Below are 15,113 nucleotides of genomic sequence, written 5' to 3'. Positions count from 1 at the left end.
GCCTGAAAGATGGCATAATCTCAATTATGACAGCAAATGAGTTAAACTTCTCTGTTCAGTTAATTTTAAATGTTCTCTGAATTTCCTATTAACAAGTCAAAATTATTAATCTGATTTTCTTTCAGCAGTGACCTCTACTACATATTAACTGCTTTATTGTTATTAACTCTATACAGCATTAAATGCTTTTTTTTCCTGAAAATTAACCCAAATTGCCAACAGTTCCTCTGTATTCCAGGTCCACCAAACCTATTTTTGCTGAGATAAAATTTTCTCAAAGGGAATTAAAATTACCTTTAAACACAGAGTTTAGCTACCATTGAATAAAAAACAAATTTTACTATCCATAGCCTAGATACAGAAATATGGTAATAAGTCCCAGAAATCTCTAAATATTTAAGAAAATTATGTAACAATAATGAAAATCACTATTTCATTTTAGAACTGGCTTACACTAAACTTAGCTAGTAATTACCTGTTTTTACTATTTTTTACTTGCTTTAGTGAAAACAGATAGTAAATAGCACATTATTTACATAATTGCCCAATTTGCATATAATAAACACTGGAAATTAAAGCACTGATGCTTATAAATCACATGCTCTGTTCCAACAGCGATAATCACAGATAAACAATACCATACAAATTGATATAAGTTTTATGAAATGGTTTTGAACATTGGTAACCAAAAGCCTAAACAATAACATGTTGACACTACCTGATATTGAATACAGTTGACCCTTGAACTACATGGGTTTGAACGGAGCAAGTCCACTTATATGCAGATTTTTTTCAATAAAAATACAGTCAGGCCTGACTGGGTGGTGACGCATTAGATGGAACATAGGACTGAGATGTGGAGGACCCAGGCTTGAGATCCAGAGGTCGCCAGCTTGAGTGCGGGCTCATCTGGTTTGAGCAAGGCTCACCAGCTTGAGCCCAAGGTCGCTGGCTCGAGCAAGGGGTCACTCAGTCTGCTGTAGCCCACGGTCAAGGCACATATGAGAAAGCAATCAATGAACAAGGAAGGTGCCACAACGAATTGGTTCTTCTAATCTCTCTCCTTTTCTGTCTTTCCCTCTCTCTGACTCTATCTCTGTCACAAAATAAATAAGTTAATTAATTTTAAAAAAACAGAGTCAGGGCCCTGACAACCTGGCTCAGTGGATAGTGCATCAGCCCAGCATGCCAATGTCCCAGGTTCAATTCCCGGTGGGGCACACAAAAGAAGCAAACATCTGCTCCACTTTCCCTTCCGCTTCCCTTTCTCTCCCTTTCCCCCTCCCACAGCCAGTGGCTTGATTGGTTTGAGTGTCAGCCACAGGCACTGAGGATAGCTCAGTTGATTATAGCATCAGCCCCAGATGGGGGTTGCTGGGTGGATCCCAGCCAGTGTGCATGCAGGAGTTTGTATCACTATCTCCCCTTCTCTAACTTAAAAAAAAAAAAATTGAGTTGGTACTTGGTATACCTGGGTTTTGCATATGCAGGTATAACAAACCATGGGGAAAAATAGTATTTTCTATCTGTGGCTGGGAATCCACAGATGCAGAGGGATGACTGCATGCATTGTTCTCATTTCTATATTAGGATTTTGGTAGCCTGAAACCAGCTCCCCACTGATACCCAAGGATGACTGAGTTTTGGGGAAGTCAAAAGCAATACTCAAATTTCTGACTGTACAGGGATTGGCACTTCTAACCTCTATGTTGTTCAAGGGTCAACTGTACAAGATACAGAGATTTAAAAAAACCAAAAACCTACAGAACCAAAGCAGGCAGTATACTTTTTTAAAAGATTAAAGAGATTCAATTATTCAAATCAGAGAACTTGTCACCATCCATGTAACTGTCACCAGCCATGTAACACACTTCACACACACTAAAAGGTACCTGAATCAGCATTTGTAACTGTAGAAAGTACTTCGAAAGTGTTTGCTTCAACTTGGGCAGAATAGTTAGTTAGTCCTGATTCTTGACCTTTCTGCATTTTTAGACCTTGATAAGATGTTTCATCATTTACAGTATATCTAAACTTCCTAGTTTTCTTTCTCAAAGTAGATATTAAGCCTGTATTCTTTAAAGCTACAGAAGTATGTTTCATAGTGACTGGCCAGCTTTCTTTATCAACTGAATTTTCACATACAGAACTCTCTTTCTGGGGGAAAATAGTACCAATATCCAGTTCACTTTGACAGGCTTCAGGTTCTTTAAAGTTTAGATCAGTCATATTATTTGAGAAAACTGCAATGGGTGCCTCTTCAGGTGATTCTTTTATGCTGAATAGAGACCTTTTGATACCCCAAAAAGGAGAAGCTATTAGGGAAGTTTCAGCTTCTGTGTGCTTTACCACAGGAGTGGAATCTTTATGTGATCCAAGACACTGTCCTTCATCTCTTTTATTCATCACTGTTTCCTCCTTTAGTATCTTCTCTGTCTTTAGTACACTTGAAATACGTGAAGAATTTTCTAAAGTAGTAGAGTTAGTACATTCCTTCTCTGTGCCTGTAAGGTCTTTTTCAGAATTATTTTGGTCACAAGAAGAAATATGCAGTAGGGGTCTTCTTCCCATTTGGGTTCCATTTAGACCTGAGCGGGTTAGATGAGACCATTCAAAGGCTGGGGACTGTACAGCTTCCTCAGACATTCTGTCACTTCCTTTCCCAAAGGGCATCTGACTCGTTATTTTTGAATCTAATGGACCACTGTCATTTGGTTCCATTTCAGCTACAAAAGAATGTTTATTTTCTTTCATTTGTTTTTTAACATCTTCACATCCATCAATTTTTGCTTCATTGAAAATATTTTTCCTAGTCTTGCCAGTTTTTATTTTTTGTAGATTTATTTTTTTATTACATTTAGAAACACATAATGAAAAACTATCTTCTTCAGAAATATCTCCAAACTTTTCATGTACTTCATCTTCTGGGACATTTGACCCTGACTCTCCAAAATGGTCTTGGCAACTACTTACTTTACCAAATGAATTCCCCAATGCTGTTAAAATTTAAAACAGAAGCATATTAATAACATTTTATAATAAAACCATATAATTTACACAACTCTCACAATCTTTTTCATAAAAATATTATATACTAAATAACATATAACTGAATCTGTAAAGGGTTATCCTGAGCATTCACTATTTTTTAGGGGGCTCCCACCCTTCTCCTTTTCTTCTGATAAAGACAGATTCCAAGGAACTCAAAGCCCTTATTCATACTCTGATCACCAATAACCTTTCTTTATCAGCTTTACACGATTAAAATTCACCAATCTTACTATACACAGTTTAATATTATCAGATGCTCCAAATTAATGTTGTGGCCCTACAACAACTAAGAATAACATCTAACTTCATACATACACACGCAGAGATATCCAATTCTACACATTTATACAGATATAGGTATGTACATACTAAGAGAAATGCAATATTCCAATAACCTGAATTGGTAATATTTGATATATCTGCAACCATATTTACGCTCTAATTAGAAAAGAAGATTTTTGCATTTTTGTTAATAATAAGTATTATCATCTCTATGTAAGTTTTGTATGTAATGGATCTTGTTTTGTTTTTGTGTATCACAATAGCACTTGAAGAATAGCATGATGCTTTAAAAGTTTTATCTAGACCAGGGGTAGTCAACCTTTTTATACCTTACCACCCACTTTTGTATCTCTGTTGGTAGTAAAATTTTCTAACCACCCACTGGTTCCACAGTAATGGTGATTTATAAAGTAGGGAAGTAACTTTACTTTATAAAGTTTATAAAGCACAATTACAGCAAGTTAAAGCATATAATAATAATTACTTACCAAGTACTTTATGTCGGATTTTCGCTAAGTTTGACAGAATAAATCTTTATAAAACAACTTACTATAGTTAAATCTATCTCTTTATTTATACTTTGGTTGCTCCGCTACCACCCACCATGAAAACTGGAATGCCCGGCCTGACCTGTGGTGGTGCAGTGGGATAAAGCATCAACATGGAACACTGAGGTCACCGGTTCGAAACCTCGGGCTTGCCTGGTCAAGGCACATATGGGAGCTGATGCTTCCTGCTTCTCCCCCTTCTCTCTCTCTCTGTCTCTCTCTCTCACTCCTCTCTCTCTAAAAAATCAATAAATTAAAAAAAAAAAAAAAAAAGAAAGAAAACTGGAATGCCCACTACTGGGCGATAGGGACCAGGTTGACTACCACTGGTCTAGACCAAATTTTCTACCCTTAATACCTTCAGTCATCAAGAAAGGGGAAGCAATGTGTTTTCTCTTTAAGGGGAGTAAAACTTCAATGATGTCAATTAAAAACAGTCATTCTAATAACCATAAAGACTTACCATAACTTTTAGCTTCTCTTTGCTTTTTTATTTCATTGTCTGGCCCAGAAGGAATAAACCTATCATTTTTCTTCAGACTTTCATCGTAGTCAGAAAAATAGCTTTTCAAAACCTAAAAAGGTTATATTTTAAAATTACTAACATAGAAACTCTTACTACTCATAAATATTCAACTTATTCTTATACAGAGAGACAGCAGAGTTTTATAGGATCTCAAAGAAAATCACATATAGAAACAGGTTTAGAGACTTTCTCAAAGGCTTAGATAAATCATAAATTAAGAATGAAAAAGCAGAATAATTTTTCAAGGCGTCCTAAAAATTATAAGCAACTACAACAGCATAATCAGTTTGTTGTATTTACTTACAGTAGTAGTGTCATTAGGAAGTATAGCCGCAGGTGATTCTTCATCTCTAACTGTAAAAAAATTCATTCAAATTACCTATACCACATTGTACATCACATAACAAAGTTAAGGCAAAAACTTATATTTTTCAGTTAGACACAAAAGACACATATGAAACAAAATGAACTGACCCAAGTACAGTATTTAGAAAGGTCAATCAACATATTGAATAAGCTATACTCGCTTCTTTAGTACCATTCACTGGATGTTAAGAAATCATGGTTTGGGGATTCTAACACTAAGGTAATACTATGATCTTAAGACCTGGAGAATCAGATGATGCCATGGGGTCATGACTTGAAAGCTAACACTTGGAGACTTTAGCATTTACTGTACTTAAATAATACAGTCTAAAGTCACGTCACATGTTAAACACTTTTTAATTTTCCACAATGCTTTTACCTGTATTATTGCATCTGAGCAACAACAGAGCAAAGCTAAATTCCCAGCTAAAGAGGAATCAAAATGGAAAATCCTGGTTTACATATAAATTAATCTGATTTCTTAGAATACTGCCTATTGTACTTCTGATTTATACCAGTCTGCACTAAATAAAATAAAACTATTTTTAATTCATACACTAATCAAAGACAGGATTATCTAATCCAATTACTATTTAATTACCTTTTCCTATTTTATTTTTAGGAGAAAGTAGAGATGGTAATTTATCAACATCATTTACCTCTTATAAAAAACATTTGATGGTATTACCTAAGAGCACAGTTGCACTAAGGGTTGGTGGTGTGGCTAGAGAACTTGACCAAGACATATCATGATCCACCTCAGCTCCTAGACTTTCAGAAATATGTTTCTGTGTCTGACCCTGGAAACGAAGAAAACAGTTTATTTCACAGAAAGATATAGATGAATATTTTTAAGAATATGACCATCAGCCTGCGTATGATGTCCCAGGTTCAATTCCTGGTTAGGGCACACAGGAGAGGCACCCATCTGCTTCTCCACCCCTCTCCCTCTCCCTTTTCTCTCTCTCTTTCTTCCCCTCCTGCAGCCATGGCTCAACTGGAGCAAGTTTGCCCGAGGCACTGAGGATGGCTCAGTGGCCTCTGCCACAGGCACTAAGAAGAGCTTGGTTGCTGAGCAATGAAGCAACGCCCCAGATGGGCAGAGCCTCGCCCCTAGTGGCCTTGCCATGTGGATCCCAGCCAGGGTGCATGCGGGAGTCTGTCTCTGCCTCTTTCCTTTCATTGAATAAAAAAATAAAAAATAAATAAATAAAAGAATATTTTTTCATTCACTTAATTTTTATCATTTACTGAATGCCTATTAAGCTTATAGGTACATATTTGTAAATCTGAGCAAAGATATGACACTTGAGAAATTCTTAATTACTACGTAACAAAAATAAATTGGACAGAACATTTACCTTCATAAGTTTTGGTGTATGAAATAAACTTCCACATGCCACTGTGGGTGAAATAAGGAAAAATATTACTGTTTTATTTTTATTATAATTTAGAATATTTAAAAAATAAAAAGCCTTGTATTTAATCATACCTGACATTTTTCTTTGTGGTGTTACATGGGTACATCGCAGAACACCAGGACTAAAACAAAACAAAGCAAATCCCTCACATTATTCAAGAGAACAGAAATGGCAAAAAAATTTGTACTACTCTTACTGGAAAAAAGTACTCTCAGTCATATCAACTATTAGAATCATACTACTTTGCAATATTTTATATTACTTTTTAAAAGTAAATGTTTCATGACTTAAATAATCACTATATTGTTTCAAATGCCCACTGAAAATAATGTATAAAGTACTCAAATTTCAGCTGCTAAAAATTATATATTTTGAATTTAAAATTATGTAAAATGTATCTATAATAGCATCATATTCTCTTTAGTGATTCAAAATACACAATTTATTTTAAATTGATGGTTCAAAGGCATTTTTTTTTATCATTAGCATTTTGGTTACCTTAAAGTTTCACAGAGTATACAGGAAAACCAGTGAATTCAACATTATAAAATAAAAACAGGGTAAATGTTTCTAATGCACAGATTATTGTAGTAAAGAACTCAATCTAAAGGAATATTATTTAAAAATAGAAGATCCAGCCCAAGTGTCTGTCAGAGGATGAGTGGATTAAAAAGCTTTGGTACATATATACTAAGAAATACTACTCAGCCATAAGAAATGATGACATCGGATCATTTACAATAACATGGATGGACCTTGATAACATTATATGGAGTGAAATAAGTAAATCAGAAAAAACTAAGAACTATATGAACCCATACATAGATGGGGAATAAAAATGAGACTCAGAGACATGGACAAGAATGTGATAGTAACAGGGGGTGGGGTGGGGGAGTTGGGAGGGGGCGAGGAAGGGGAGAGAGGAGTTGGGGGAGGGGAGGGGCACAAAGAAAACCAGATAGAAGGTGACGGAAGACAATTTGACTTTGGGTGAGGGGTATACAGCATAATCAAATGTCAAAATAATCTGGAGATGTTTTCTGGGAACATATGTACCCTGATTTATCAATGTCACTGCATTAAAATTAATAAAAATAAGATAAAAAAATAGAAGATCCTCTACCAGGCTCTTAATCAAATTTTTTAGTGTGAAATATTAGGATTAGAAACATTTCTATAAAACAAATATTATATGTACGAAAATGTTTAATAGAAATATTTTAATATAATAGCTTCATCATACCTTTCACTAAGACAAGAATTTAGCGGTGAGTTGGTAACATCATTTGCTTGATCTTCATTAGCCTTCTTTGTGCAACAGCTTTTATGCTTACTATTGGTAAAATTATTTCCTGAAAGAGTACAATAATCAGTGAGGATACATACGTTCTGCATTGTGAATTTTCATTCTCTGGAAGTATTTAAAAACAAAGTCGCATCTAAACTCGGAAGGAGAACATATGGGGAATTCAGCCGGAGCTGCCTTCTCAGTTTGCCACTTCCTCCCAAAAAGGGATTTCTGCCCCCATTTCAACAACCATATCATAAGGATATAATACACAGGCATTTTGAATAATGCAATCAAGATACAGCTTACTTCAAAGAGTTTGGAATATACCAGTGGAAAAAATTTTCAAATGTGCACCAAGTACAAGACAAAGTGGATGTGTGATGTCTTATTATTAAGCCACACACAGTATTATGCTATCATGGAAGGGTAAGGGAAAAGACATTTTCCTGAAAACCCAGCAAGGTACTGAATCTGACAATATTTTTCTGCTAAAAACCTTTCAAGATCTTGTTCTTAAGATCAAGTTCAAACTCCATAACAAAACTCCCTGGTAACAAGACATTCACAATCTGATGAGATTAAGATTTCTATGAAGACATTTTTTTCACCCTTTCAGCCACACCCAACTACTTGCATATCCTGCAAGAACGATCTCTCTCAGTCTAGGCCTTTGTAAAAACTGTTTCTATTTCTCTTGACCAGGAACATCCTCTTTCAGGCTCCCATTTTGAAACTACCTCCTCCAGAAAAGTTTAGTGGCCTCTAAGGTGAGACTAAGTGAGTGCCCCTACTATATGTTCCCTGCAGAGTTTATCAATCACTGTTCCCATTTCCCGTTAGACTATATGTTCCTGGAGGTAGAGAGAGATCTTGTATTACTTATCATGGATCCTTACCAACCACAATAACTGATATGTTCAAGTCACTCCACAAATATTGGCTGAATGAATTAGCAAGGATCAGAAAAGTGGGTTGTAGATAGCAACACACCTACGGTTGAAACATCTACTTTATCAGACAATAATGCTGACGGCACTTCCAAAGCTGTATGTGGCTCTATCTAATCCAGGGGTCTCAAACTCAACTCAGCATGTGGGCCGCAGAGCAAGATCACAGCCATTCGGTGGGCCGCACTAGGTCTACAAAAGGCAACTGTTACGCAACACTTTTCTCACTGCAGTTGAAAACAAAAAAAAATCAGTACAACAAGCACAATCGTACATGCAGTTTACTTAGTGTCACAAAACGACCAGAAAGTGTAGTTTGCATCACAACTGCTGTTAACTAAGCTAATATCTAGCTAGGATGCTAGAGAAATGAAAAATACAAGTAGGCCCCCAGGCTTACTTAATTTTATCCAAAATATTTTGAACTTTGTGGATTAGTCTGTGGGCCGCACAAAATTGTTTGGCGGGCCGCGAGTTTGAGACCCCTGATCTAATCCAATCTACAGTTTTTCAACATTCCTATTTTTTGTATCACAAATTAGGCACTCGAGGTACATGTTATTATTCTTTAAAGTTGCTTTTAAAAATAGTTGCTTTAACTGATTTTCTAATCCTTAACTTAGAGAAGCTTTATGGAAAATAAGCTGTTAGCACTGTTAATAAAGCAAGCAAAGATCAAATGGAAAACTATTTGTAGTGTATACACAAAACACTGCATTATATTCTCATTTCTTAAGTAACTGAATAGATATAATCTCTAATAAGCCAAATGTACATGTAAATTAAAATTCTCACTTCAACAAAATATCAAACCTTCTTCTCATAAAACTTTTAAAGATGTTAAATACTATCTAAACCTGAATTGTGAAATTTTACCTTCCCTCATTCACTTTAAAAAGATCCTGATTAGAAGAAAAAAAACTTAAAAAAAAAATCATACCAAATAATTAGATACTACTACATACATACCTATTATGAGAACCCAAAAGAGGTAACACCAAATGCTGGGGAGGATGTGGAGCAAGAAGAGCTCTCATTCATTGCTGGTGGGAATGCAAAATAGTGCAGCCACTGGGTGGCATTTTGTACTTTCTTATTTAAATTATAATTCTAACATAGGATCCACTGGGTATCCTTGGGAGATACCCAAATGAATTAAAAACTTAGGTCCACACACAAAAAAACATGAATTAATAACTGCCAGTCTTGGAAGTAACTAATATGATGTCTTTCAATTGGTGAATGGGTAAAAATGGTACATTCATACAACAGAGCATTATTCAGTGATAAAAAGAAATGATCCATCAGGTCATGAAGACATGGATAAATCTTTTTTCTTTTTAAGAGAGAGGAGGGGAGATAGACAAACTCTCGCATGCATCCCAAACAGGATGCACCTGGCAACCCGTCTGGGGCTGATCCTCTGCCATCTGGGGCTGATGCTCACAATCCAGCTATGTTAAGTACCTGAGGTGGAGGCTCCACAGAGCCATCCTCAGCAGCTGGAGCCCACATGCTCAAATCAATTGAGCTATTGCTGTGGAGGGGAAGTGAAAGAGAAACAAGGGGAAGGGTGGGAAAAGCAGATAGTCACTTCTCCCATGTGCCCTGACCACAAATAGAACCCAGGACTTCCACACACCAGATTGATGCTGTACCACTGAGCAATGGCCTACATACCACAGCCAGGGCGTAGATAAATCTTATATTGCTAAGTGAAAGAAGCCAATCTGAAAAGGCTACATACTGTACGATTCCAATTAAGCATATGACATTTTGGAAAAGGCAAAACCATACACAGTAAAAAAAATCAGGGGTTCAGGGGGATTGGGAGAGGATAGTGGCAGTAAATTGAAGCACAGGATTTTAAAAAAAAATTTTATTATTTACAGAGAGAGATAGAGTCAAAGAGAGGGACAGATATAGGGACAGACAGACAGGAAGGGAGAGAGATGAGAAGCATCAATTTTTCGTTGTGGCACTGTAGTTGTTCGTTGATTGCCTTCTCATATGTGCCTTGACTGTGGGGCTACAGCAGACTGAGTAACCCCTTGCTCAAGCCAGCAACCTTGGGTCCAACCTGGTGAGCTTTGCTCAAACCAGATGAGCCCACGCTCAAACTGGTGACCTTGGGGTCTCGAACCTGGGTCCTCAGCATCCCAGTCTGACGCTTTATGCACTGTGCGACCACCTGGTCAAGCTGGAGCATTGGATTTTAAGGCAATGATACTACTTTGCATGATACTGTAATGGCATTACATACTTCTTTTTTTTTTTTTTTGCTTTATTCCGAAGCTGGAAAGGGGAGGCAGTCAGACAGACTCCCACATGCGCCTGACCGGGATCCACCCGGCACGCCCACCAGGGGGCGATGCTCTGCCCATCCAGGGCGTCGCTCTGTCGCGACCAGAGCCAGTCTAGCGCCTGAGGCAGAGGCCACAGAGCCATGCCCAGCGCCAGGGCCATCTTTGCTCCAATGGAGCCTTGGCTGCGGGAGGGGAAGAGAGAGACAGAGAAGAAGGAGAGGGGGAGGGGTGGAGAAGCAGATGGGCGCTTCTCCTGTGTGCCCTGGCCGGGAATCGAACCCGGGACTTCTGCACGCCAGACCGACGCTCTACCACTGAGCCAACCGGCCAGGGCCCCCAGGTCTGAATTTTTGATAAGTATGTAATGCAGCCCTGGCCAGGTCTGAATTTTTGATAAGTATGTAATGCAGCCCTGGCCAGGTCTGAATTTTTGATAAGTATGTAATGCAGCCCTGGCCGGTTGGCTCAGTGGTAGAGCGTCGGTCTGGCGTGCAGAAGTCCTGGGTTCGATTCCCGGCCAGGGCACACAGGAGAAGCGCCCATCTGCTTCTCCACCCCTCCCCCTCTCCTTCTTCTCTGTCTCTCTCTTCCCCTCCCGCAGCCAAGGCTCCATTGGAGCAAAGATGGCCCTGGTGCTGGGCATGGCTCTGTGGCCTCTGCCTCAGGTGCTAGACTGGCTCTGGTCGCGACAGAGCGACGCCCTGGATGGGCAGAGCATCGCCCCCTGGTGGGCGTGCCGGGTGGATCCCGGTCAGGCGCATGTGGGAGTCTGTCTGACTGCCTCCCCTTTCCAGCTTTGGAATAAAGCAAAAATAAATAAATAAATAAATAAATAAATAAATAAATAAATAAATTCAGACCTGTATAAAGAAACTGTAATATACACAGAGAACTTTAGTTAGTAATAAAGTATCAATATTAGCTCAACAATAAAAAGAAACCCAACTGTAAAGAATAAAAGAAAAAAATGAACCAGGCAAAAATAAGTGTATCCCAAAATAAGCCTTTCCCAAATAACTTGAGAACCTCATACATAAGTTGAGTAATGGTAAGATGACTTACATTTTATGCGAAATGAAGGGCTGCTAAGAAGATCAGTTCCCAAAGAACTTCAGGGATAATTCTTTTAAAAAAAATAATACATTAGCCTGACCTGTGGTGGTGCAGTGGATAAAGCATCGACCTGGAATGCTAAGGTTGCCAGTTTGAAACCCTGGGTTTGCCTGGTCAAGGCACATATGAGAAGCAACTATGGTTCCTGCTTCCTGCTCCCCTCACTCCACCTTTCTCTCTAAGATCAATAAATAAAATCTTTAAAAAAAATACATTAAACATTAGGACAAAGTAGGTTAAAAACACCTTAAGTCTTACATTTCAATACTGAATTAAAAGCAAACTTAAAAGCAAAATGTCTTGTTTACAGTCAATGTTATTATTTATTCATTATAACCTTTAAAACACTAGCTCCTCTGCAGTGAGTCAAATGACTGTATTAATTCATCCCTATCCTTCCCTGGTTAAGAATAGACCATTCCAGAAGATTACATTTTGAGAATAAACCACTGGCTCTAGGTGTATCTTCCAAGTTTTAGTAGACGCAGCATCAACTCGTTCAGAGCTTTTCCTGACCACATTAAGACCCATGGCTACTCTCTTCATTATGCCAACAACACAGTACTGTGTACAAGCTCCTGTTGTAACATGTACCACACTAGTGGACAGGCAGTCCCCGGGTTACAAACAAAATAGCTTCTGTGGGTTTGAAAGTATTTAGGTATTTATATGCACAGAAAGGTAAAAATAAATATTGTTAAGATAAACATCTAAGTTGCATTTAGCAGGTAAATTTACCTGTCCCAACTTACAAATTCAACTTAAGAACATACCTACAGAACCTATCTCATTCATAACCTGGGGACTGCCTTTATTTATCTAGATTTCTCCCATACAAAACTAACTTCCTAGAGGTCAAAGGCCATTTTAAAAATGACCTTGTAATCACATAAAGGCAGGGGTCGGGAACCTATGGCTCGTGAGCCAGATGTGGCTCTTTTGATGGCTGCATCTGGCTTGCAGACAAATCTTTAATAAAATAAAATAACGTTAAAAAATTATAAAACATTCTCATGTATTATAATCCATTCATTTCCTACCGCTTATGTCATGGTTGCGGGTGGCTGGAGCCAATCACAGCTGTCCTCCAGGACATCAAATTTTTATTGGATAATGCGTAACATACACGGGTTGTTGTATGGCTCTCACAGAATTCATTTGAAAATATGTGGTGTTCATGGCTCTCTCAGCCAAAAAGTTTCCTGACCCCTGCATTAAGGAGTCTCGATTTTATCATGAGGGCAAAAGGGAGGTAATTCAAGGTCTGAAGTAGGAAGTAGAATGATCAAATTTCCATGTGATATCTCTACTTGACAGCCAATCAAATAAATTCACTTTTGTTAGCCTAGCGTTTTGATGCCCGCCTCTAATCTGCTCTTTATAACCTTCAGTTATTATTGGTCCCTGTCAGATTCAACACTCCAAATGATCTGAATTATCTGCTATTCTCTTAAATTGTATATTCTTCCTCATGTTTTCCCTCTGCTTAGAACACTATCACTGTTCCATTTTCAATTTCCTGAATCTTACCTACTTTCAAATTTTAATTCAAATGTATCATTTTTCCTAATTCCCCCAATACAATTTACCATATTTCCCTATGTATAAAATGCTCTCATGTATAAGACACACCTTAATTTTGGGGCCCGAAATTTGAAAAAAAGTATTACATAAAGTTACTGAACTAAAGTTTTGTGCATCATAACATTTATATAACTCTCATCACTGTCAAAACTCCCATCCATTAGCTTGTCCTCATCTGTGTCTGATGATGAATCACTATCTTCATATACTGCCTTGTCCTCAGTTCCATCTATGGCATTTGAAATGCCACAACCACTGTATAAGACACACCCATCTTTTAGACCCCATATTTTTCAAAGAGGAGTGCATCTTATACATGGGGAAATACAGTATATTTTCTTTTTAACTCTCACTGTATTTTTTGTACTTTACTTGTGCCAGATACCACATTCAACCTTAAGTTATAATTTATCTGCGTACTGTTAATTCCCTTTATTAGTGAACAATACTCCAAAGGGAGAGACTCTTACATTAAGCAGGTAATAAATATTTAAATGACCAATATTTGATTAACTGAAACTATCTGGTACATAAGTCAGAAAAACTGCTATCAAATCAAGAGATTTATAGCAAACTGATAAAAATAATCTCTGTCCTCTGTGAGAGACTGCAGAAATATAGTTTAGTGTAATTAATATTAAGTCCTATGGATTTGGGGGTTTCTTTTGGTATAGGAAAGATATGACTTAGTAGGTAGAATATATTAGTCAAAGGAGGGAGAAAAAGAAACAGTATTTTACTTAATCCAAACGTATCAGATATTGTTTTCATCATCTTCATTTTTTTAGGCGGGGAAAGTGAAGCCAGAGAGGTTGATTTGACCAGTATGACAGTTAATGACAGAGAACAGGATTCTTAGTACAGGCTTGTCAGAATTCCCACTTCATATTTTTCCCTAGTTTACATCATATTACTTACCTAAGTTTAACCTGTCCTTATCTAGTTCTTTTAAAGGAGATTGGTACAGTGGCAGAATTAGGCCTTGCTCTTTAAATAGTTCCGGAGTTGAAGCCAACTGATGATAAGATTTCCTTTGCGGTGTTTTAAATAGGTTTGGTTCATAACTGCTAATTTTATATTCCAATTCTTCTGCAATTTCAGAATTATATGGTGGAGCTTCTGAAGAAAGTTCTTCAAACCAATTAATATTTATTGGTCCTAAATCTGTAAGAAAAATAAAAATCTCATCTTGGTTTTAATCCGAGACAGAAAAATTCATGATCACAGTAAGGAAAAGATCATAATAAAGAAAAGGATGTTTGAGATTTAGACATAGATGACTTTTGTTAAAGCACATTAATTAAACAGGATCATTCATCTTTTTGCTTATGAATTTGTAGTACAACAAATTTACAAAAGCTACAAGGAAATAGCTCTTAATTATATTAGCTCTTCTAAAGATTTCCTTACTTTATATTCACAATTCAGAAACAAAAACCAGAGTAAGAATGCATTCCACAGTCATGACCCCAGTTGGTGGCTCAGTGAATAGAGCATCGACCTGGGATATGGACGTCCTGGGTTCAGTTCCTGGTCAGGGTACACAGAAGTGACTATCTGCTTCTATCTCCTCCCTCTTCTCTTCCTTTTCCCCTCCCACAGCCAATGGCTCGATGGTTTGAGTATGGCCCCAGTGCTGAGGATAGCTGGGTTGGTCAAAACCTGTCAGCTTCAGGGG

The 15,113-nt window shown here is 37.5% G+C and overlaps 1 protein-coding gene across 1 annotated transcript in view; it reads right to left on the bottom strand.

Annotated features, from left to right (window-relative positions):
* BRCA2 (BRCA2 DNA repair associated) overlaps window positions 1-15,113 on the bottom strand; it is a 75,609-nt gene that overhangs the window by 58,013 nt on the left and 2,483 nt on the right. The window contains exons 3-10 of the mRNA XM_066258262.1: window positions 14,354-14,599; window positions 7,438-7,546; window positions 6,266-6,315; window positions 6,135-6,175; window positions 5,462-5,573; window positions 4,712-4,761; window positions 4,345-4,456; window positions 1,893-2,996 (exon numbers count right to left, since the gene is read on the bottom strand). Of these exons, the coding sequence (XP_066114359.1) occupies window positions 1,893-2,996; window positions 4,345-4,456; window positions 4,712-4,761; window positions 5,462-5,573; window positions 6,135-6,175; window positions 6,266-6,315; window positions 7,438-7,546; window positions 14,354-14,599 (1,824 nt within the window). The remainder of the gene's footprint in view (window positions 1-1,892; window positions 2,997-4,344; window positions 4,457-4,711; window positions 4,762-5,461; window positions 5,574-6,134; window positions 6,176-6,265; window positions 6,316-7,437; window positions 7,547-14,353; window positions 14,600-15,113) is intronic.

This window comes from Saccopteryx bilineata, chromosome 2 (genome assembly GCF_036850765.1).
Source record: "Saccopteryx bilineata isolate mSacBil1 chromosome 2, mSacBil1_pri_phased_curated, whole genome shotgun sequence".
NCBI classification, from domain to species: Eukaryota; Metazoa; Chordata; class Mammalia; order Chiroptera; family Emballonuridae; genus Saccopteryx; species Saccopteryx bilineata.
This window is presented reverse-complemented; position numbering and strand designations above follow the sequence as displayed.